General features: G+C 49.5%; 1 protein-coding gene across 1 annotated transcript in view; it reads right to left on the bottom strand.

The window, feature by feature from the left end:
• The window catches only part of NFE2L3 (nuclear factor, erythroid 2 like 3), a 29471-nt gene extending 19196 nt beyond the window's left edge, over positions 1-10275 (bottom strand). The window contains exon 1 of the mRNA XM_040644171.1: positions 9446-10275. Coding sequence (XP_040500105.1) covers positions 9446-10012 — 567 coding nt within the window. The 5' untranslated portion in view covers positions 10013-10275. The remainder of the gene's footprint in view (positions 1-9445) is intronic.
• Between the last annotated feature and the right edge of the window lie 14398 nt (positions 10276-24673).

The following is a 24673-nucleotide window of genomic DNA, read 5'->3' on the forward strand; positions in this document are numbered from 1 at the left end:
GGGGGGGGGCATTTCTCCCCCTTCATCTTCGATGGCCGCGCCCTCCTCACCCCGCTCTGGTAACACTTTCAAACCTCCCCCGCCCCCTGCTTGGTCTCTGGGTGCTCTAACACCCCATCTGCTCCTGTAAGAAGTCATTCGCAGAGTCCCTTCACAGGAGCCATCGAGGGGGAATTCTGCTTCCTGCCAGGACCCCGCCGGCCGCCCGCCCGAAGAGAAGCCCGGTGCTGGGGAGGGCGGACCCCCAGCCGTGCGAGCGGCACCTGCCCAGGCACACGCGGCCGGCGGCGGGGCGAGGTGTGGCTCTCCTCTGCCAACAGCCCAGTGCTGCAAAGACCGTGCGCGGAGTGTCCGGGGCAACCTGAATACTGCCTGCAAATGTGCACACATTGAAGAACGAGGGCGGATGCTGCTTTAGGGGTGTTAACGGTTATCCTCGGTTATGTTTAGAAGAGTCCTTCTATTTTAGGGGTATATACGGAAATCTTTACAGAAGTTTTTCCGAGTCAATGAAGGTAGTGGGGAGAGTAAGACCGGGACACAGCTGCGCTCTGCTCTTCTCTTTGCCAAGTCCCTGCAAAGAGCTGGTGCAAGAACCCTAAGAAATGATGTCCAGGATTGGTTTCAAAATAAGTAGGGTGGGGGCTGTTACGGACAAAAGAAGACTGGCCGGGAACTGTGCCTGTTAAAGCTGGACGGCAGAGCCTGGAGGTCCTATTTCCCAGGACCCCATTCTCTCCACTGGTAATACACGCTTGGGAATTTTCCATAACATGCACTCTAGGCTGAACTCATGTCTGAAGCCCCCGGAGGCGGCAGGGAGGCAGCCCGACAATTGGCAGGGATGCTCCGCAGGGCAAGTCCTTCCACGCGACTGCCCACTCGAAGTCCAGTATAAAAATACGCAGTGTTTCTAACCAGGAGCCTCCACACCCAGGCCACCAACGCCAACTCACTGGCTCGGATTTTAAAAGGTGCTGTTTCTCATGCCAAGTGGCCCACAGAGAGGGGATGTAGGCAGTAGAAATTCATTTACGATTCATTTATTTTACAGTGGCTTACCCGGGCAGGCAAGGCAGGCCAGGTGGGCCTCAACACGTATGATGTTTTTGTATTTTCTTTACTATCGAACATTTCGAACACATAAAATAAGCAGAAAACAGACTACAGTAAACCCTCCGTGTACCCATCACCCAGTTTCAGCAACTATCAGCATGCGGCCATGCTTCTATCATCAGCGTCCCCCTACCCCCCGCAGAACTAGTCCATCATGGTTTTTAGGCAGGATTTACACAGGCAGGGATGCATAAACCTTAGCTGTACAATTCTGATCAATGGAAGCGCCCGTTTAGCTCACATCTCTACTTGACACAGAACATTTTTACCTGCCCAGAAAGTTATCTCCTGTTCCGATGATATTTCTACCTTGGCTTTGCCTGTTTTAGAACTTAAGCAAGAGGGGCGCCTGGGTGGCTCAGTTGTTAAGCGTCTGCCTTCGGCTCAGGTCATGATCCCAGCGTTCTAGGATCGAGCCCCGCATCAGGCTCCCCGCTCAGCGAGAAGCCTGCTTCTCCCTCTCCCACTCCCCCTGCTTCTCTAAAATCTTAAAAAAAAAAAAAACTTAAGCAAGAACTTTAAACTGCATTTCTGGGCAAGCTACCGTTGACCCTTGAACAACACAGGTTTGAACTGTGCCATGTCCACTTATACGTGGATTTTTTACAGTCCTGTACTGTAAACGTATTTCCTCTAGCTTCCTTTACTGTAAGGACCCAGAATGCAATGCACATAGCATACATGTGCCATCAACTCTTCCTGTTATCGGCAGGCTGTTAGTAGTTAAGTTTTGGGGGAGTCAGAAGTTCGACGTGGATTTTCATCTGTGTGTGGAGTCAGCACCCCTAACCTGATTGTTCAAGGGTCAGTTGTAGTTCTGTATTCATTATTAGTTTTTCGGCAAGCTAGTTCCCCATCCTCCAGCAGGGAACTGGAGAGATGCGACTTCAGCTTGAAAACACCTGGTGTAAACCAGGCCACTAGCCCTGGCCCTGCTGCCCAGGCCTTTGGCTGTTCTGGGCTTTAAATTCATGGAAGGACAGGCTTAAGGCCAGGCACCCCTTCCATTCGGGGGTTGCGGGACACTGGGAGGCCAGGGGAGAGGGACACTATGGCTGAGGTCAAGCTTGGGCTGGTGCAAGGATCACCGGGAGGTCTGGTAAACTGCAGATTCCCAGGCCCCACCCAAGAGGCTCTAGTTCAGCCAGTCAGGGGTGGGCCCCCAAATCTGCATTTAACAAGCAACTTAGTAACTGATGCACTCACTGGATCACTTTTGGAGAAACTCGGCTCTTTTACTTAAGATTTTATTTATTTGAGAGGGAGAAAGAGCAAGGGAGAGAACACAGGCAGGGGGAGGGGCAGAGGGTGAAGCAGGCTCCCCGATGTGGGGCTCGATCCCGGGACCCTGGGATCATGACCTGAGCAGAAGGCAGACGCTTAACCGACTGAGCCACCAGGCGGCCCGAGAAACTCTGCTCTTAAGAAAGGGCAAGAAAGGGGCCCTTGACTGGCTTGCTCCTTAGAGCGTGCAACTCTTAATCTCAGGGTTGTGAGTTCAAGCCCCACACTAGGCATACAGCCTACCTTTAAAAAAAAAAAAGTTCCTCCTTTAGATGAGCCTTCAGGTTCAGGGTCTGCCTCCACAATTCCAAGGCCTCCCTTACGTAACAGTTCTTCAAATATTTGAGTTGCCCCTGGTGTTCTTCCCTCGGTGTCATCTTCTCAGCACGGAACATCCCCAATCCACTCAAGCGTTTCCAGCATGACCTCCCCCTCATGGACAGAAGGGTTCCTCTTTTCACACCAAAGCAGGTCCCAGCATTACCTAGCCGTCTGATACTGTCCTCCAGAGGACGCCGGTTCCCTGGAGACGCGACCCCCAGCTCCGGGGCAATCAGAGCAGATTCGGTTACACATCTAGGAACACGCTGGGGCCGGTACTAGCGCTCTGACCGAGGCCTTACGTAACCCCCCCAAGAACTCTCCCAGAAACACGTTAATCTCCTCCTCCTCCAATTCGGACACCAAGGCTCGCGGAGGTGGCCCAGACGAGCCGGCGCTGGCCTCCCTCAGGCGGGCTCCGAGTGTCCGAGCGGCTAGGCTACGGCGCTCGGTCACGTGGCTCGACGCTAACCGAGGTGTAGTGCGAGGACACTGCTCGGTACGTGCGGTGAACAGCTACAGTCAAGCACGTGACTTCCCGTGAGAGACGATCTGGCTGATCTGAGTGAGCCCCATCCAACCAGCGGAAGGACCTTAAGAGCAAAACGCAAGTTTCACTGAGGAAGAAATCCCACGTCAAGCCTGCGGCATCGGCGCCCTGCCCGCCCCGCGTCCCCAGCTCCCCCTCCGCGATCGCACCGGCCAGGCGGAGCCGATCTCTGACACAGGGACGCGCACGTGTGCATACAGTCACGTACACTGATGATACTGGTTCTGTTCTCCGAAGAGCCCTGACGCTGATGCGAACCCAGTTCTCGCCAACCCCCAAAGGCCGTGCCTTGCTTCTCTGCCACTGTCCGTCCTCTGCCCACGGCTACCGCCGCTCAGCGAGAACGAAGCCAGGGCTGTGCCTGAGCGCGGCCAGCTTCCGCGGCCTGGCGCCTATCGGATTATTCGCACAGATCCGTAACTAGATTTTTGAGAGTAACTTTTTCGTACCGAAAGGCTGCCATAAATGGGGAAGTGTGTCCTCACAAGTTTGAAGTTCCGTAGTGGGTGGGAGGTATGGGTCACTCAGTGCTTGAGAAGGGTGACTTGTTGTATTCTGGGTAAGGTCACTAACTTGCTATATAACTTGAGGCAATCCTGAGTTTCACCACCTGATTAATGGCAATGCCAACGTGCAAGTCAGCTTCCCATGGCCCCCATCCACTCGAACTGGCATTAAATGGTAGACGGCCTACCAGGATTTCAGATCTGACCCACTTTCTAGTGGGGGCTCTAGCCTTGAACGACCCGAGACACATGCAAGCTCACGGCCCATGCGGGGGGTAGATGGGCAGTGCTCCGCAGAGGCTGGCTGGGCGGCCGTCTGCTCTTAACCCTGCCTCTGCTGCTACCCCCAGGGTAAAACGAAGACCCAGTTTCCACGCTCCAGACCCTGTGGTTCCAGGCAGAGCAAGCGAGGCCCACAGACGAAACAGTACACAGCGCGAAAGGGCTCGGAGGAAAGAACAGGAAATGCTGGTAGATGAGGTGATGATGGCTGAGTTGAGCGGGAGAATTTAACAATAAAAGACTTGGAAGGAATGAAAGGACGCATTCTGGGCAAAGGTAAGAGAGAGGCAGGCGCAGGAAAGCACGGGGCTGTGGGGAAAAGGAAGGGAGAAAGTTTGGTGGGAAGTAGGCCATGGCTGGTGGGAGACGAGCTCGGCGAGGGCAGCTGGGGAGTTAGGTCACACTAGCCAAATGCGGAGCCTCGAGTGACGAAATCTCGAACTGGCAGGTAGGTAACGAGCTGGTGGAGGCTCCCCAGATGGAAGTGAAGAGACGCACTTGGGCTTGGAAACCCGCACCCGGTGAGAGAATGAACAGGAATAAGCCGGGGAAGGGGCGTTACAGCCCCAGCTGAATGAACAGCAGTCGCTGACACTGCTGAGGGCTTACTATGTACCAACGCGAGCTTGGATGATCTCATTTCATCCTCACAACGACTCCCTAAGATACTCTTACCATCCCACTTCACAGCTAAGGGAACCAAGGCACAGAGAGGTTAAGAAGTGTGCCCCAGATCATACAACCCGTCCGCAGCAGCCCCAGCTGGTCTGACCCCGGTGCCAAGCACACTTGACCACCAGCCCAGCCTGCCCTGGAGTCGGGGCCTGGGCCTGCACTCGGATTTCTGAGCCGAGAAGCAGGGAAAGTGGAGAGCAGCCAAATGATACAAGGGACACTGCAGAGGGGATATTTCTGTAAACCACAAACGGAGGTGAAGGACTGATTGGAAAAAGTTTGAAGTAAGGCTCCTTGGGGTGAGCTGCACATGAAGTCAGCAAAAAAAAAAAAAAAAAAAAAAAAAAAAAAAAAAAAGCAAACCCAGGTTTGCTCATGAGCAAACACCAAATCCTGCAGCAAATGATCCCACACTTGGGCCAGCTGCTTCCAGAAATTGTTGCAGCCTACTTGCCAAGTAAGCTAAACACCCCAAGAGTTGCCAGGAAAAGGGGCACAATAACTGTAATGGATTGACTTGTGTCCCTCGAAGTCCACATGTGGAAGCCATAACCCTCAGTACCTAAGAATGTGATTTTATTTGGAAATTGGGTCACTGCAGATGTAATTAAGATGAGTAGGGTGGGCCCTAATCCAGCCTGACTGGTGTCCTTATAAAAGGGGAAATTTGGATACAGATGAGCACACAGGGAGAATGCCTTGTGAAGATGAAAGTTGGGGCTGGGGAGGCACAGTTAGGGTCTTGACCTTGGGGCTGTGAGTTCAAGCCCCACATTGTGTGTGGAGATTACTTAAAACTAAAATGAGGGAGTGAAAGAGGGACCAAGGGTCGCCAGAGATTGCCAGCATACGACCAGAAGTTAGGAGAGAGGCCTGGAACAGTCTCCCTCCCAGCCTCAGAAGAAACCAAGCCTTGATTTCCAACTTTTCACCTCCAGAACTGGAGACAGTAAAGTTCTGCTGTTTAAGCCACCCAGCGGGCAGGACTTCATTACTGCAGCCCTAGGACCCTAATCCAGTGAGTGACCTATGCGGTCCTTCCCCATAAGACCACAGGTGAATTTTTACTGAGTCCTTAGGTAAGCAAAGAGCCTCCTCTGAAACTTCGTTATACTGAGTCGCAGGAAGGTCTAAGACGATCTCTATCACAGTTGTGAGTTAAAAGCAAGTGTTTGAAATTTCCTCCATCTCCAATTGCCCAGGCACCAAGGGATTAACTTTGCTTTTGAAATGAAGAGCACATTTTAACAATCAAGGAGCTTCTTCCTCTTCCTTTACTCTTAGAAGTACTGATTGTATCAGATTCTTCCTGTGACCTGAAGAAACCCGGTCCACCCCATGAGGTCCTGCTGGACCCCTCCCCCGGCACAGGGTCCTGGGTCTGGGGCTTGAGACCGGCATCAAGATGACTACAAGCCTCTCAGCTTCCAGGTGGGGACCGCTCTCCAAACTGCCAGCGCTGGCTACAGGAAGTCGCCCATCTTCAAATATGCTCACGCGTTCAAATCTGCAAAAACTGTTCAAGCCCTTGTTTAACCCGCGCATGCCTCTGAAAACACGTGCAGCATCGGCTGTGAGTGAATGGCTGTGGTTTTGAGGGGAAGCAGGTCTGCCCTGGGGAATTCCGGATTCTGTTTTCAGATAATGCTTGGCCCCACCAAGCAGTGAAAGCAAAGCAGTACCTCTTCTGATACCTGGAAAATCCCCCACTCCAACACATTTTTGCACATGTACAAAAATTATGGGAAGTTATCCCATACAACCAGAACAATCTCCTACAACTCAAATATAAGCCACCGGAATTATCTATTTAAAAACAAACACAACTAATGTTCCTGCAGGACAAAGCAGTCCCTCTTTTAGAAGTTAACGGTAGCTAACTTTTATTAAGTGCTTAAGATGTGACCGGCACCTTTCTAAGCCTCTGATGTGGAATGAATGAATTCTCACAACTCTATGTGGCGGGCACCTGGATGATTCCTATTGTGCAGGTGAGGAAACTGAAGTGGAGACAGGTGAAGAAACTGGCCCAAGGTCACAGAGCTGTAAGTGGTAATGCTGGGATTCAAAACCAGGCCATCAGGCTGCAACACACCACACCCCCTTAGCAAGCAAACTACGGGGGCAGACTCATAAACAAGACAAAGGCAAATAGAGTGAGTGGGGGCAGGTTAAGGAGGGTGGCCGGAGAATGGAGGTGAAAGACCAGCGATTACATTCCAGGCACTGGGCTGGCACTTCACACAGGCTTTTCCCATTTAACTCGCACAAACCGTAAAATAAGCATCACTCTCCCACCTGCCGTTCGTTAAGTGATAGCCCTAAACCCAGGTCTGCTGACTGCAAACCCTGGTGCTGTTTTCCCCCAGAGTCAAGGTTTCAGATTGTAAGCTCGGTATTACGGATGGCACAACCTGCTTTTAAAAGTCCATGCAGCCCTGGAGAGCAGTGGTGCTGAGGTGGGGAGTGGGGGGGGGCTCACCCCATGCCAGCTGCACGCTGGTTCGGAGAACCTGGGTACAGCACAGGTGCTTAATTCATGTGCTAGCACGGGAGTCAGGAAGCTCAGGTTCTGTCCGGTTGCACTCCTAGCACCAATTAACTGTGTGGCTTTAGGCAAGTCCCTTAACCTCGCTGGGCCTCTATTTTCCTTTAGTACAAATTGGATAGAAGGAAGCCACGCCTGCCTACCTCTCAAGCTGATGTAAAAAAAAAAAAAAAGAAAGAAAGAAAAGAAAAAGTATTACCAAATACATACAAACTTACAACCAGATAGAAGCTCCTTATGTTTTTTTTGTTTGTTTGTTTTTAAAAGGCATTCCCAATAAAGGTGAATTGGCTGTGAAAACTGTAAGGTGTTCCACAGCGGATCGTGCCCAGAATGAGTCTACCCAGGGCAGCCCAGCAGCTATGGAGGTCCAGCAGGCCCACACATGCGAGCTGGGCAAGGCAACTCCAGGAGACTGGCTCCGTATGAACTTCATCCTCCCCCCTAGGAAAGCCGGGCTCAACCCTCCACGGAGGTGTGGCTGGTCTTGGCCCCCGGAGCTTCCCCCAAAGCAGGTTTGCCAGTCCAAATAGGTAATGCTGAGCAGGGGAAGGAAGTTCTCCCAGAGCGAACAGCTTCACCTCCCTCCAGGCCCTGGTACGCTGCGCAAGGTGGGTGGCATTCAGCGGGGGAGGGGAGGGTGCCATCTGCTACAGCACGGGGCACTGGGTTTCACACTCACACACACGCAGCCCGGTTACAGAGTCAGGAAAGGTTGTAGTGCGGCACGCACCACTCCCTGGGAGGCAGGGGATTCATGACGGTCGAGACTGGATGAGCGAGGGGGAAGAAACTGCCACTTTCCGCTGGGGCCCGAAGCCCACCCAGACTCTCAGTAAGCCCCGCGGCATGAGTTCCGGCCTCAGGAAGAGGAAGGGATCAGATCTGCATAACAGTGAATCACAAGCACTACGGCACAATGACCCCTCCGGGAGAGGGTGGAGAAGCTCGTCTGGCAACTGCCTACACAAACAGGGCAATTCGGGAGAGCAGCAAACAAACCTGTCCAACCCCAGTTCCCATTTTGCATAAGATCGTGCTCCGCAAAAACAACATCCCAAGGAACACCTGTTGATCGATACCGACTGCTAACGCTAAGGTTTGGGCCAACAGGTAATTAAAAAGGTCCCTTTGAAGGAACACTGGGTAAGGCAGTTATGTGAAAACTGGTAATAAGTGTCTTCAGACTCCGAGAGTCGGTGGGAGCACCACACAGATACTCCATCAGTCGATCCTGGTGAACGTCGTTTCAAAAGGATGTTAAACCGAAGGATTTGAAACCATAAACCAAAGGGCACTTGTTAAGTCATTAGATGACCGTCAGGGTACCTGCTTTCTTTATGCTTATAAGAAGTTACACATGGGGCGCCTGGATGGCTCAGTCGGTGAAATGACTGACTTGGGCTCAGGTCATGGTCTCCTGGTCCTGGGATTCGGTGGGGTTGGGCTCCGAGCTCAGCGGGGACTCTACTTGTCTTTCTCCCCCTCCCTCTGCTTCTGCTCCCCGCTCGTGCTAACAAAATCTAAAAAAAAAAAAAAAAAAGTTACACATGTTCCAAAAGGGAGGAGGGTCGTTAGGCGCCGGGGATGGTTAGGTCACTGCGGGGCCGTCTGCCAACTTGCCTGGAACTGAACACTGACCACGGCTCCTTAATCCACGGTAAGCAGCAAAAACGAACTGCAACCGGGTTAAAATCTGGGCAGGGGCCATCACGTTAGACCGGGAACATGGGTTCTTAAGAGAAACGCGTCTTCCCGGTGGCTAAGGCCTCTTTTGGATCCTCTGGTTCCAGAAAAAAGACATTTACGTGTACACGAGGTACTGAACGAAGACCATAGGCAAGAAAATTACCAGCATCGCTTCTCCCCTCCGCAGCCCCGAACTACTCTTGACGGCCATCAAACACAGGAAAGGGATCCTCTACAACCAAACGGATGATCTCACCTACTTCTTTATCAAACACCTAAAAGCCATAGCGACCGCACTAACAGCTTTCGTTTGCATTCACAAAAGGAGGCGGCGAGCGTGGTCCCGAAACTGCAGCCACCCAGGGGCTGAGGGTGGAGGCAGAGCGGGTGTGCTCCCTCCCTGGGTCCGGCACAAGCCCGCAGGGCTCCTGGCCAGCTTCCCCAGCACAGCGCTCGCGTCCCCGCTCTCCTTACCTGGTTCGCGCGGCCGCCGGCGTCCAGCACCTGAGCCGTCGGTTCTGCCGGTGCCTTCTCCTCTTCCCCGGCGGCCAAGGGGCTACTTGCAGCTGCGCGGGGGTCCCCGCCATCCCCCGGCGCAGCCGGGCTGCTGTCGTCCACGCTGGCGCCCACTCCTCCAGCGGAGGAGGCGGCGGCGCCGAGCAGCCCGTGGGCCCCGTCGGCGTCCCCGGCTGTCACGCTGTGCACTAGCCACGCATCCACTCGGGTGCGGGGGATGAAGGGGACTCCCAGCGCGCGCACCTCCCGAAGCAGCCGGCCCTCGGGCTCCGCCGCGGGGTCCGGCTCGCGGCCTTTGGGGTGCAGCTGGTCCGCGCGCCCCCACCCTCCCGAGGCCAGGAAGGGGCTGAGCGCGTAGGCGGAGCTCGTGGGGCCGCCGGCGAGCAGCAGCTCATCCCAGAGCAGGGTGGGTGGCGGGAGCAGCAGGTAGAGGTCCAGGTCCAGGCGGAGCCCCGCCAAGCTCAGCAGGATGGTGAGGTGCAGGAGGCCGCCGCCGTCCGACCACCAAGGCTTCAGGTACTTCATCTCGCGCCGCGCGCCCGGGACGCCCCTGCCGGCGCCCGCGGGTCCCTGCCCTCCTGCTGCCGCTTTGGCACGTGCGGGCCCCGCGCGCCGCGGGCACCTGCCCGGAAGAGACGGAGAAGCGAAACAATGGACCCGGGCGCGCAGCGGCCGTCGCGGGCTCTCGGCGCTGGGCACAAAGACGCTGCCTCGGCAGCCGGCACGGCGCCTGGGGGTCAGGAGAGGCGGAAGAGGAGCCACCTGCAAAGAGAGTCAACTCTCCCGGCCGCCCGGCAGCCCTGCGCCGCGACGAGGCCCCGCCCCCAGCTAGGCCCCGCCCCGAGCCGCGGGCGCAGCCGCCGGGGGCACGCCCACGGCCGCCCAGGGCTCGCGACCGTGGGAGGGGCATGCAAGGGGCGGGGCTCCCCAGCTCAAAAGCCCTTTATTGGGGGAAACGCAAAGCTTTCTGGGAGTAGAGTTTGTTCTGTGCCCGAGGTGACCGTGTTTCAGTGCTGGTGGGCTGGGCGACTGCCACCGAAAGCGCGGGGTGGGAATAGGGGGTCAGGAGTAAAGGTGGGTGGGAAGTGACAGGATGTGTAGACTAAGGGGAAAGTAGAGGCACTGGGCAGCATGCAAAGGGCCATCACCCACGTGAGAACACTGGCTGGCACGGTGAGTCCAGGAGTCCAACCCTTGGTTTCATATCCCAACCCCATGATCAGCCAGGAAGTTACTTAACTTCTCTGTACCTCAGTTCTCTAATCTGTAAAATGGGGATAATGGTACCTGTCCAATAGGGACGTGGTTAAGTCGGATGAAATATTCTATGTAAAGCCCAGAGTTTGACGTATAGATTCCACAGCTGCCGTTGAGATCAAACAGCACTCCACCTAAACCTTTGTTCCTCCCCCCACACACACCCCACCTCACATCTCCAGGTCCTGTGCTCCAGCATCACAACCCCTCACTGTTCCCTGGGCACCCCTTGCATGCTGCTAGGCCTTCCCTTCTGGTCTCCTTTGCTTGTTAAGTAAGGGTTAAGAACACCAGCTCTAGAATTACCCTGTATAAGTTCAAATCCTCCACTCCACTTCTTACTAGCCTGGATCTTGGACAGATTACTCTGTGCGTCAGTTTCCTCGCTGGAAAGTGGGACTGATAATAGCACATCCCCAGCAGACCTGTTGTGAACCCCCGATGAGATGCAACTAAACCACCACCATAACACTTGGTATAGGTAATGTTTTTTGAGTATTATTATTTATGTTACCCATCCTCCAAGGCTTAACCCCAAAGATATATCCCCTAAATTTTCACTATTTGGAATTAATCTCTTCCCCCATATGTTCTCCCACAGCGTTTTCTCCATATGCCAATATTACAACACTTGGCACATTGCACATGGTATTGTAGTTGAGGATTGGTTTCATTTGCGCATTGTAAATTCTTGAGGACAAAAAAACAAAACAAAACAAAAAAACCTGTTTGGCTCCCTTCTGTGGGCACATGGTACTCAGCATTGGGCCTTGCAAAAGTAGCTTTTACTAACATCACTCCCTTCCTCAAGGAGGTGACCAACTGAGGGCTAGCAGTTGTGTAAGGTGTTGAGCAAGAAAGACTTGTTTTTAAAGGCCCCTTTCTCTACCTGGTTCTCTCTTCTCGGCCTAGTGTGAAAAGTTCACAGGAGATTTCATTTTTCTGAGAGCGAGGGGGGCAGAAGCAGACTTCTTAAAGTTGCTTCTGCTTTAAGCCCTGAAGGATGGGTTAGGGGGTGGCAAAGAGGCTAGAAGAGAGATGCTCGCCAGGTTAGTGATGTTTGGGACCAAACCCTTGTTCACAGCACTTAGTCCCTGGATGGGGGATTCAGGTTCTAGGTTCGGTTCATGTCCACTGAACTCAGGTTTTTACTGAGCACCTACTAAATCGCCTGACCCTGTGCTGAAGACTGAAGGATATGAAATGGATGCTTTTACTTGGTGGTTTTATGATTTCATTAGGGAGATTAGATAGAGATGTGTGACACACTCAGAAACAAGAGAAAGAATGTACTCACGTGCCAAAATATTGAGATGTCCATGACAGTACAGGAAGTGCTGTAAACCAGGTGAGAGGAGAGATGGTGCTTTCTTCAAGGTCACATCTTCCAGAATCTTGCACACAGAGTTGGTGCTCAAAATATATTTTTTTCAGTTGAATTGAGGAATTTAGACTTGAGAAGTATTTTTGAGGGATCGGAATAATAGACTAGCATCAGGAAGGACATTCAAATTTTCTTTGTAACATTAGTTGGGAAGGGGGGTGACCCCTCATCTTTAAAAATGTGCTTAGATAATCATATTTGTCAGACTGCTTCATTCAAAAGTGTCTTAAGTCTAGCTTACAGACTGGTGAAGAGGAGAGCACATAAGGGCTCTGCAGTAAAATCTTAAACAGGAGACTCAGAATCAATCCCACACACTCTCGACTTTAATCACAACAAGAGATCCCAACTTAGGTTTGCAGAGAGTGATGCGATTAGAAGGAATGATTTGTACTTAGGTTTTTTAAAATTTCTAAAATCCCTCCACCAGGAATAGCCAAGTGGAAAGTGCAAACCATTGTCTTGTAAAAGCCTCGAAAAGTCACCTACATTTATTCAAGTCCTTAAATCAGTGCCACTCAAAGGATGGTCCAAGACTGCTGCCAGTCCACAAACTGCCTCTGGTTCAGATGAGATGGGTAATAATAGACTCGAGAGTGCTTAGAAATTTTTACAGCAGTTTGACATTGTGCAACCTCCAACACATGATCAGTGCTTTCTTATGCCGTTGTTACGTTTTTAGAAATGAATTTTTATTTTACAAAAGTACTGACCTACGGCAGACTGGGGGAAAAAAGCAAGCTGGTCCTTCACCAGGATTAGATTGCAAAGCACTGCCTTCGATGGCATGTCTGTGAGGTAGGTAGGTTCTCAGATGACTCCCATTGCTTCCCAACCCCTGAGTGTGGGCCGAACCTAGTGATTCACTTCTAACAAATAGAATATAGCAAAAGTGATGGGATGTCATCCCCAAAGTTAGGGTTACAGAAGGACTCAGCGGCTTCTTGCTTGCTTGCTTAGTCTGTTCTGGCGGCTGTAACAGAATACCATAGGACCAGGTGGCTCATAAACAGCAGAAATCTATTGTTCTGGAAGCTGGAGATCCAAGCTCAAGGTGCCATCATGGGTGGGTTTTGGTGAGAACACTCTTCTGGGTGCAGACTGCTGACTTCTTGTTGTAGCCTCACATGGTGGAAGGGACAAAGCGCTTGCTCGGTGGCTTTTATAAGGGCACTAATCTCATTCATGATAATTCCAGCTTCATGACCTAACCACCTCCCAGAGGCCCTACCTCCTAATAACATCATCTTGGGCGTTAGATTTCAACATATGAATTTTGGGAGCACACAAAAAATCAAAGCATAGCACTTTCCTCCTCTCTCCATCTCTCACTCTCTCCTTCTTGGAGAGAGCTGCCATGTTGTGAGTAACCCTATGTAGAAGCTCCGGTGGCAAGACATTAGCACCTCCAGCCAATAGCCGGTGAGAACCTGAGGCCTGCCAACAGTTGAGGGAGTTCAAAGCCACTTGAGGGAGCTTTGAAGCAGATTTTTCCCCCAGTCGAGGTCTGGGATGACTGTGGCCTTCCTTCTCTGGCTCCTCAATTGTACGTTGTGAAAGACCCTCAAACCATAGGACAAAGCTAAGTGGCACATGCATACCTGACCCAGAAAGGACTCGAAGATAAGAGATATTCTTTCAAAGGGCACCTTGGTGGCTCAGTCGGTTAAGCATCTGCCTTCGGCTCAGATCACGATCTCAGCGTCCTGGGCTTGAGCACCGCATCGGTCTCTCCACTCAGTGGTGAGTCTGCTTCTCCTTCTCCCTCTGTAATCTCTCTCTCACTTTCGCTCTCACTCAAATAAATAAAATCTTTAAAGAAAATAAATGTTCTTTCAAGCCACTAAGTCTTGGGGTAACTTGTTACACAGCCTAGGTAACTAACACATCCTGTGTCAGAAGGAGACTACAGGGGCAGGGCCTGGGTGGCTCAGTCGGTTAAGTGACTGCCTTTGGCTCAGGTCATGATCCCAGGTTCCTGGGATCAAGCCCCACATCGGGCTCCTTGCTCAGTGGGGAGTCCGCTTCTCCCTCTGCCTCTGCCTGCTGCTCTGCCTGCTTGTGCTCTCTCTCTGTCAAATAAGTAAATAAAAATCTTTTTAAAAAAAAGAAAAGAAAAAGGGGACTACAGTTGTGCTGTATGGTTAGTGAGATAGTCAATGAATAATTTCTAACTACAAAGTAACATTGCAGTAGTGCATTCTGGTCCCGAGACACAATTAACTAGTTTACCCCAAACTAAAATGTAAGATTGTAACTTGGCATGAAAGATAGTTACCATGAAAACATAGCCGTCAACAGCTGGTGTGAAGTGAGCACCAGTGGCTTTCTTCTGTGGCAATTTCTTGTAAGTGTCTATCCAAAATCAGCAAAGAAGAAAACAGGTTAGAACTTTGGCATCCTTCTTTTGAAAGTTTCTGCTAATGTTAGCCACGGGAAATTTAAATTTGTAGTAGAAATTCCAGGATTAAGCAAAATAGCCTATTAAAAGTCCAAGACGTGAAGATATCAGTCATTTTATCTAGGAGGACGAATTCAGCATAGCTAGTTTCAAAACAGGCATAATAACAGGCATAATCACTAGAATTTAAATGACTCAGCAATCGTTGAGACATTTTGCCAACGGCTTCTGTGAAATCGATTTATGAATGGCCTCATCTGCTGGCGAGTACCCGCCTTGGTGATGATCAATCAACTAATAGCTAATNNNGAGGAAGAGCGTGTCCTCTTTCTCTTGTTAGTCTGTAATCTTCTGTGAGTTCGACTGCGAAGCTGTTTTGGACGTTGTCATGACGACGACTGTCCTCAATGTGCTCACACGCGGTGTTCACAGAAGCCAGGAGGGGCTGAACCCCACTCTGTGCTGGCCCTTCTCCTGTGTCGTATCATTTGCTCCCCACAGCAGCTCTGTGAAGGAGGTATGAAGTCACACTTCCATTTTATATTGTCTCGATAAGGACACTGAGGCTCACGGACATAACACCCCAGGCCCAATGACACGCTGCTGCTAAATGGCAGAGACCGAATTCAAACCCACAAGCTCCCCACTTTTCACTGCAATCCACACCTGCTCGTCTGGGCTGTTGGGCTTGTTTCTTCATCCCGCAGGAGGGAATCCCGTTCTTCAATCAATGCATGCTTCCCATGGCTTTTGAAAGTGTCAGATCTGCTAAAATCTTCTCTGCAAAGTTTCAGGGGAAAATAATATATTGGTTTGTCCCTCATACGATGTTCTTCCTTTTTGATCTTCGACACAAAAATAACCCCTCCTGTCTTCAGGCTCAGTTTTGAGTTCTGTCTTGCAGTCTTCTTAGGGCAGCAGGATTTGGGAACCTAAGAGTCCTCCTGTGAGAAATCGGTTTGTTTAAGGCCAGGCCCGTGCCAGGGAGCTCACAAGAGAAGGAGCTTTGCTGCCTCCCACCTTGTCTCTGTAGTGTGAGTTAGAATTCTTACATTCAGGTTAAGCTTCCAAAGTTTGAAGTTGGTGTGTGTGTGTGTGTGTGTGTGTGTGTGTGTGTGTGCGCACGTGCGTAAGGAGGACTGCAGAGGACGGAAAGGGAGTCAGGAAGAGAGGTCTAGGGGACAGAGTGAGGCTGATCAGCAGGGAATGAGAAATCTGCAAGTTTGCGGCATACACAGTTGGGAGCAAAGGGAATTAGCATTGCTAACCTTGGTCCTGTCCATCACAGCCTAAGTGCCTAGCCCCTCAACTATTCTGGGCCTGGTTCTGGTTAACTGCCCACACAAACCTAATCAGAACAGCCAACCACTACCATAAATAACCCCCAAATCTCAGTGGCTTGGCCCCATGCAAGTTTACTTCTTTCTTATTTCACTGATCAAACAAGTGTTTGGGTTAAGGGGAGTCTGTACTTGTTTAGGTCATTTGAGGACAAAGGCCTTTTCCTTATTGTGGCTCCGTCTTCTTCCAGGTCCTCAGCATCTTCTCCACTTAGCCGGTGCTGGAGAAAGAGAGTGAGGACCAAGCATGGGAGGAATTTGTGGGCCAGACCTGCAAGTGGCACCGTGACTTCCACTCACATTCCATTGGCCAGAACTCAACCTCATGGCCACACTTAAAAGCAAGGAAAGCTGGAAGGTGGGGCCTACTGGGGTTCCCAAGACCAAGAGGAGAGCATGGATACGGGGCTTGGGCACATCTGGGAAGTCACTGTCCCTTGGTCTTATTCCACATTCTATTCATTTAGAAACCATTTGTTCAGCACCTACTTGGTATCTAGCTCTTTTTGACCGAAGATACTATTTAAGCCCCTCACAGTGACTTGATCCAGTAATTCAAACCAAGAGCGGCTTATTCAAAGTCGAGTAACCCTTTACCCTGACAGTCTAGGTGTTTAAAGAATGCTGCTTGGTCAGACAGCACATCATGAAGCCAGCTTGGGATTCCTGGTTCTAATCCTACTTTGGCCCAAGCAAGTCCTCAGACCGCTTACCTGCACAGAGAGAACTTGAACTGGACAGGTTCCTAAGTTCCGGTCTTGCCTTCAATGTCTCTGAAAGTCTTGGCAATGAATGAGGAGTTATGTTTGATTACTGTCAGCCTCATGTTCTCACTTGACTCTGAGGCTTTCAGTCCTAAAAGCACCACCACATGGCTTTGGAAAAGAAAATACACTCTACTCTAGATTCAATCTCCAGCTGGAAGGGGAACATGAAAGCATCACTCTCTGACTTTATGATGCGTCTTCTTTACTTTTTTGGTACATGTACCTGCCTGTCGGTTTGGAAAGTCTATCACATTGATCTTCACTCTGCAACTTTGCACTGTTCGATGATAGGGAAGCCGCACAGAAGTTGGGTTGTAGGGAATGTCGCTGACCATCCAGAGAGTAGAAAACCCAAGAATCCCTAACTGGGACTCAATATAAGTCCAGTTTCTAGAGGCCTGACTTACTGCTCCTTTGCTATCAGAAACTAGTTTTGAGGCCAATGACCCTGATCGTTATTTAGTAGAGTTGATGTGTTTTTTATTTCCTGAACTGATGGCTAGTTTAGCACCTCAATTCTCTCATTCCCTTGATCTTCTCCTTCAAGCATGTTTGCATTTTTGATAGCAGCTGTAATGTTCTCTGTGCCAACTCACATCATTAACCAATTCCTGCTTAACTGTTTCTTTGTCCTTGCTGTTTTTCTCCAATTCCTAGTTTTATTGTCCTGTACTCCAGAAACTCTATCCGATCTTAACTCCCAGGCAGCTTGCTGATGGCCAAACTATGACAGAGGCAGGGCTTTCTGGGCCCCGTAGAGCCAATTCTGAGCCCCCTGCCAACACCTGCCAGCCTTCTGCCTCCTTTTTAGAAAGGTAAATTCTAGTCAGAGTTGTTGCTTGCTGAACAAATGTTGTCTACAATATTATAGTGGGACAAATAGTGTCCCCCCAAATTCACATCCACCCCAAACTTTAGACTGTGACCTAAATTGGAAATAGGGTCTCTGCAGATACAATAAGGTGAGGATTGAGATGAGATCATGCGGGATTAGGGTGGACCGTGAATCCCCTGTAGTGTCCTTATAAGAGACAGAAAAGGACACATAGACACACAGACACACAGAGAAGGAGGCCATGTGAAGACAGAGGCAGAGATGGGAGCCATGCTGCCCCGAGCGCCAGGAGCCATCAGAAGTGGGAAGAGGCAAGGAAGGGTTCTCCCTGAGAGACTTCAGGGGGAGCATGGCCCTGCCAGCACCTTAATTTCAGACTTCTGACTTCCCAACCACATGTGAGAGATACAGTTCCATTTCAAGTCACCAGGCTTTTGGTGTGGTAATTTGCTGTGGCATTTCTAGAAAACGGATACAGATAAGTTTTCTATTTCCCTTCATTTTTATGTGGTTCTTGTGATTATATAAGAACTATTTTTCCCCTGAGTAAAGATTGGGATACTCTGGGTGCTGCCAAGTTCATGGCAGCCTCAGACCAAGGCATGGGAGCGAGCGTTGCTGAAACAGGGAGTTTCCACATTGGCTCTCAGGCCAGTTCAGGTCGGGGGCAGATGGGCGGGAGGCTTGGCTTGGAAGCCCTCTGAACCCTTAACGTTGTCCCAGTGTCCAACCTGCAAGGCTCCCTCTGCCTGACCTTTGTTTTGTCCCTCCCTGCTGCCCCCCCTCCCCCGCAGCAGCACCCCAGCAAAATACTGAGTCAGGCTTTCGCAGGAGAAGTTGATTAAAAGTTATCTGTGATTTCCTTTTTACAACTTGGAATAACTTTTAGTTTGCCTCCTCATAACAGAAGCAATATGTGCTCCTTGTAAACCACCACCAACAGATAATACAGAAAGGAAACTGGAACTTAAAATCACCTAGAATTTCACCGCCCAAAGATAACTACTTTTTTAGGGTCACACACACACATCATTTTTATAAAAATAATTTTTATAATTTATGTAACTAACAGGAGTTCTATAGTAATTTTATAAAAATAATTTGGTTTTGTAACAAATTGCATTTTGTACCTGCTTTCTAAAAACCACGAATATTGATTACATCTTCCATATTAAACAAATATTGTCACACGTTGTCATCTCTGTAGGCTGCAAAATATCATCTGATGTGGCTGTATCTTGGTTTAGTGAAACAACTTGCTACTGATGAATGTGTAGGTTGTTGTCATATTTTCACTACCATAATTCCGTGATAAACTCTCTTTATACATATTTTGGGGGTCTTAAAAAAGTTTGAATTTTTTTGTCACTGTCTCCCTTCTCCCTGCCTATCCTCCCTCATTTCTGCTCGCAAGTGATTTGTGATCACAGACTATTGCTTCCTACTTTGTGACTTTTACGAGCATGGATTAACAATGAACGTTACCCTCCTTAATGTATGTCTTTTTTAATTCAGTGGCAAGTGTATTTTCCCAATTCTATGGCTCTGCACATCTCCAAACCTTCAGGATTGCCAAGATGGTTAGGAAGAAACAGGATCTGGATCTGTTTCCCACAAAAGTGTCAATATTTGCTAAAACAAAGAGCTGGGAGTACCCCCAATGGGATGCCATCTGTCCTTGTCTTTGAGAGCCTGCCAGGAAATCTTTTCACAGCCAAGAGATGATTATTTGGCATAGCTGACACTGAAATTCAGCAAGGTGGCTGACAGATCAGAACCTGGCTGATGTAAAGAGATGTTCTGCTGTGTGAAAAGTGGAAGTAGAGAAACGTGTTTCATGTTCGAAACTGTAAATTATGGATTATTTTCCCAAAATATTTCCTTACGGGAATCTTGTAACCAGTAGGATCACCTTGTTGGTTTAAACATTCGATCATTAGCTGATCTTTTTGCTGTACAGCTTTTTAGGAAGCAGGCAGCTGATGAGACCCAGTTCCCTTCCCAGGGTTGCACTGTTTCAGCCGTGCTGTTTCTTCCCCAGGGAGGCTCACTGCTCTCTTCTATCATGTGCAGAAACTCAGTTCGTGGGCAGTTTTGGTGGGGAGGCGGAACACACAACGCCCAGCTTCTCAAGTGTGATTTCTGACCTGGGTTCCAAAGAAGGGTCTTAGCTACCTGGGTTCCTTTGGGAGAAAAAACCCAAAAAACCCAGATTCCTTTGGACAGCAACCTGAAGAGTCATTCGGGAGGTCATCCTGGATAGAAGTGACATTCTTCAAAATGCGTTGGACGGGGTCCAGTTCTCTGCTCACACAGTATTGCTCCGCAGGCTATTTACCGCTCAGAACTGCTTCATCTGTGTATTGTCCAGCTCTCCCCTGCAAACGAATTCCTTTAAGAACCTCAAACCATCTGTAGCATCTGAGTCCCCAGTATTCTTGTGACCCCTAAACACTCCATCCAGCTGTGTCCTTTCTTCCAAGTTTGCTTCCAGCAGATGCTGCCACCCCTCAGCGGGACCTTCATCTAACCTCACTCTTCTCAAGAACCCTCAACGGAGCTCTAGAAGATCCCCTCCAGCTGTCCCTCCCATAGGCTAGAATAGAGGAGGAGTCCTCTCTCACTGTAAGACATTTGACTGCTCTGCAGGCCTCTTAGCCTAGTTTATGTACCTCCGGCTAATCCAGGAGGGTCTTGGCCAGTATGCAAATACATTTCAGCTCCCCATGGGGGGCATGTTTACCTACACACTTTTGGGTATACACTAAATTAATTAATTCAATAAATATTTAATGAGCACCTAGTACGTGCTAAAAAACAAACAAACAGGCATTGTTTTGTGAATAAAACAAAGCCCAGGTCTATTGGAGTTTGCTGTCCTCATGGGACAGACAATCAATCAACAAACAATTTATCAGGGGCTGATCAATGCTAAAAAATATGAACAGAGCAGAGGAAAAGAGATAAAGGAGAGGTGAGTGATGGTATGTGTATGAGAGCTCACACGTGTGTTACATAACGAAGTGCCTAGGGAAAGTCTGACTTCAAGGGGGTAAGGGAGAGAACCACACAGCTAGCTGGGGGAAAGAGTACTCCAGGCAGTGAGAATAGCGAGTGTAAAAGCCCTGAGGCAGGACATCACCGACTGTTTTAAAAAAACAGCAAGGAGGGGCGCCTGGGTGGCACAGCGGTTAAGCGTCTGCCTTCGGCTCAGGGCGTGATCCCGGTGTTACGGGATCGAGCCCCACATCAGGCTCCTCTGCTATGAGCCTGCTTCTTCCTCTCCCACTCCCCCTGCTTGTGTTCCCTCTCTCGCTGGCTGTCTCTATCTCTGTCGAATAAATAAATAAAAAAATCTTTAAAAAAAAAAAAAAAAAAACCAGCAGGGAGGCCAGTGCAGTTGGAAGGGAGAAGGGTATCAGGTGCCAGGTCATACTGGACCCATCACAGACCATGGCGAAGAATTTGTATTTTGCTCTGAGTGAGATGGGAAGCTATTTAGATGACTGTGAATAAGAAATTAATACATGCATGCAGCAAATACTTAAGAAAATGCTTTTATTTTTGCTTTCCTTGACTACCCTGCTTTGTGGGAATGGTATTTTCTTTTCCAAATATGGCAGGAAGGATGGAAAGCAAATATAAAAATCCTGATCATTTATAATCTCTGGGTCTTATTTTAACATTCTATATCTACCAGAGATTTGGTGACTAGAAAACTACCCCGTGTCCAAGACTTAGGTCCTTCTTTTCATTTGTTGCTCAGCAATGTATTTTTAAAATACTTCTTATATGGACATTTTCAAACTTAATACAAAATTAGAACACCCAGCTTGCAGCAATTATCAATTCATGGATAGTCTTGTTTCTTCTAAACTGTCATCCATTTTCTTCCCCTTCCTTTTTTTTTTTTTTTTTTTTTTTTTTTTTTAGGATTTACTTATTTGAGAGAAAGAGAGAGAGAGTGCTTGGAAGGGAGGGACAGAAGGAGAGGGAGAGAATCTTAAGCAGACTTCACGCTGAGCATGGAGCTCCACTGGAGGCTTGATCTCACAATCCTGAGATCATGACCTGAGCTGAAACCAGGTGTCGGACATTTAACTGACTGAGCCACCCAGGAGCCACTCCTCCCCTTCCTTATACTGAGTTACTTTACAGCAAATCCCAGACGTATCTTTTCATCCATGAATACTTCAGTATGTATTTCCAAAAATAAAATCTTTTTTGCATCACCATAATGCCATTATCACACCTACAAATTTAACAATAATTCCTTAATACCATAAAAAATCTAGTCTGTAATCAAATTTCCCTGGTGGTCGCATTAATACTTTAAAAAATTAGTTGAGGGCGCCTGGGTGGCTCAGTCGGTTTAGCGTCTGCCTTTGGCTCGGGTCATGATCTCCGGGTCCTGGGATCGAGCCCTGCAACGGGCTCCCTGCTTAGTGGGGAGCCTACTTCTCCCTCTGCCTCTGCCTCTCTCTCTGTCTCTCATGAATAAATAAATAAATCTTTTTTTAAATAAATAAACCTTTTTAAAAAATTAGTTGATTTGTTTAAATCAGGATCCAAACATGGTTCACACACTGCATTTGGCTGAGAGCTCTTGTAAATCTTTTAAACTGTGGTTGTTCACCCTCCCCCTTTTTTCCCCCTTATCTTTTATTTGTTAAAGAATCCTGGTGATTTATTCCTTAGATGTCCCTCATTTTCTGTTTTGCTGAATGCAACTGCAGGGAGTTGCTGAATGTTCTTCTTTCCCCTGTTTTCCCTATAAACTGGTAGCCCTAGAGGCATAACCCAGTTGGGTTTTTGGCAAGACTACCTCATAGGAGGTGCTGACCACTTCCTGTTGCACCCCATCAGGAGTTCACCCTTCCTCCCTCCTTCTCTCTCTCTCTTTGTAGTAAAACACATATAACAGTGAATTTACCATTTCAGCCATAGCAAAGAGTTCCACTCAGTGACATCTATTACCTGCACACTGTTGTACAAATATCACTACTAATTCCAGAACTTTTCCATCACCCCCCAAAGAAACCCTTTCCGCATGAAGTAGTCACTCTCCAATCGCTCTTGCTCCCAGCCCGGGAAAATACAGTGTTAAGTGAAACTACACAGGCTTCTTTGCTGCAGAACTTTCCAGCAGCCTCAACATGTTGAGAGGGTGCTGGGATCTGCAGCAAGGGGGTCCATCGTATGCAGCCTTTTCCACACTTTTTTTTCTTTATAATTCTTCGTACCGAGGACATATTCAGAGAATGCCGTTTTCGTGTCTAGGGTACTTAAAGTAGTATTATTTATTAAGACAGGCATCTGTTTCTTAGCTGTCTGGACACAGTCTGACAGTCTGGCTCAGTGGCCAGAAGTGGATTTCATCCTTGGAAAAGCCCTGGACAGCAGAAGTGGCAAATATTTCTGGCAAAACTTCCCCGGAAACTTTAAGTTGAGATTATGTTCCTGGGAATGAAAGCTAGAGCCAAGCAGAAAAATAGCCATGTTCCTTATCACCTCCATCCCAGAGTGTTTGCTGGAGCCCCAGGATCCCTCCCGACAGGATAAGCCTCAGGGCAACGCTGCACTGATGTGCGGCCTCGGCCGCCAGTGCTCCTCCCAGGTCCTCCCCTCACTGCTTCATACACACAGCCCCAGACCACGCATGGGGGGCTCCCCTATTGTCTTTCCCCGGTCACTCTGCTGTGCCCTCTGTCTCACCACTGACCCCGTCAGGGTGGTTACAGGACGATAAACATGGAGGTCACACAGAGGGAGGATCCAGAGGATTCCTTGAATGACTCTCCGAGGTCAGAGATCTGACCGTGCTCCATTCATGCGGCCTTTAGGGAGAAGTGTGCACTTGAATACATGTCACCTGTCCATTTGTTTTTCAAAAGCTCTTGCCCGTCCACTAGCTGCATGGAATGTTGACTATAAATTTGCGGTCAGAAGCAGAAGATGGCGCCTGTCCCCATAGGAGGTTGAAGGCCCTCACAATTTAGGTGGGCTCAGCATGGAAGCCAGGGCTTGTGGGGAGTGGGGGGAAGCTGGTGGAAGGATGAGTAGTGAGCAGTCCAGTGTGGGGAAAAGCAGTGACCCTGGGCCATCTCACGGTTAAGAGGGTACCACCCTGTGACAGGTGTGATGTGTCTGGGGCTTCCAGCGAGAGATGGTACTCAAAATCAGCCTGGGTATAGTCCCAGGGTCCCAGGGGTAAGGTTCGGGGTCAGCAGGACCCTAGTCAGTAGCTAGGGGTAGATGGCTGGCATCAAGTCCCATGGGAAGGGGCCTGGTAAGAGCTTGGCAGGATGCCAGGATCCCAGCCGTCCACTGCCTTGGTCGCAAGGGGCTCAGGGATTAGGCAGGGACAGCTGTGCTTGCAGGGGGCCTCAGTGGCTAGACCAGTAGGGCCTCAAAATGAACTTGTACATCCTAACGTTCGGCATGCTAGGACAGGCTCATGTTGAAAGATAGGATAATGGTTGAGAGCATAGCTGTCTGTGTCAGACCTCCAGGGTTCAAATCCTAGCTCTGCCGCTCACTAGCTTTGTGAACTTGGACAAGTCACTCCACCCCTCTGTGCCCTAGTCTTTCAGTAAAATGGGGATAAAAATAATACTTCACAGGGTTATTACAAGGATTAAGGGAGGTAAGACATGCAAAAGCCCTCAGAGCAGTGTCTGGCACACAGTAAAGTGCCAAGCGTGACCTGTAACTATCTAATCGTGGGGTCAGAGGGCAGCTCCGGAAGTTGAGGGGAGAGCCGGATAAGCAGTGGGGAGGGCGGCGGGGGCTCTGGAGCAAATGCGCAGCAGGAAAAGCAGGGAGGGAAGGGGTATAGCACATCAGTAGGACTGTGGGGAGAGCTGGGTCTAGAACTCACCAGAAACCTCGGCAGTTTGGAATAGGGACGATTACACCCCCTTCCCTGGCAACAGCCCCAGTTCATGGTTTGCTGCCATCTTCCAGGTTCAAAGGGGGTTGTGGCCAAGTTCAGTGTCTGCGTACCTGGGTTACCGGACTTCCCCTCGTGGCCTCCTTCTCCAGAGGTCCCCACGGGCCTCTCACCCTGTTCTCTTCAGAACAGTCGCTAAAGCTTCAACTCAACTTCATATCAGATTATAATTTTTTTCTGATGACTCAGCTTGTGTTTTGTATTTATTTACTACAGAAGAAAAGAAGATTTGGCTCATTCTAGAGAAAGG

The sequence above is a fragment of the Ursus maritimus genome, unplaced genomic scaffold (assembly GCF_017311325.1).
Source record: "Ursus maritimus isolate PB19 unplaced genomic scaffold, ASM1731132v1 scaffold_3, whole genome shotgun sequence".
NCBI lineage: Eukaryota > Metazoa > Chordata > Mammalia > Carnivora > Ursidae > Ursus > Ursus maritimus.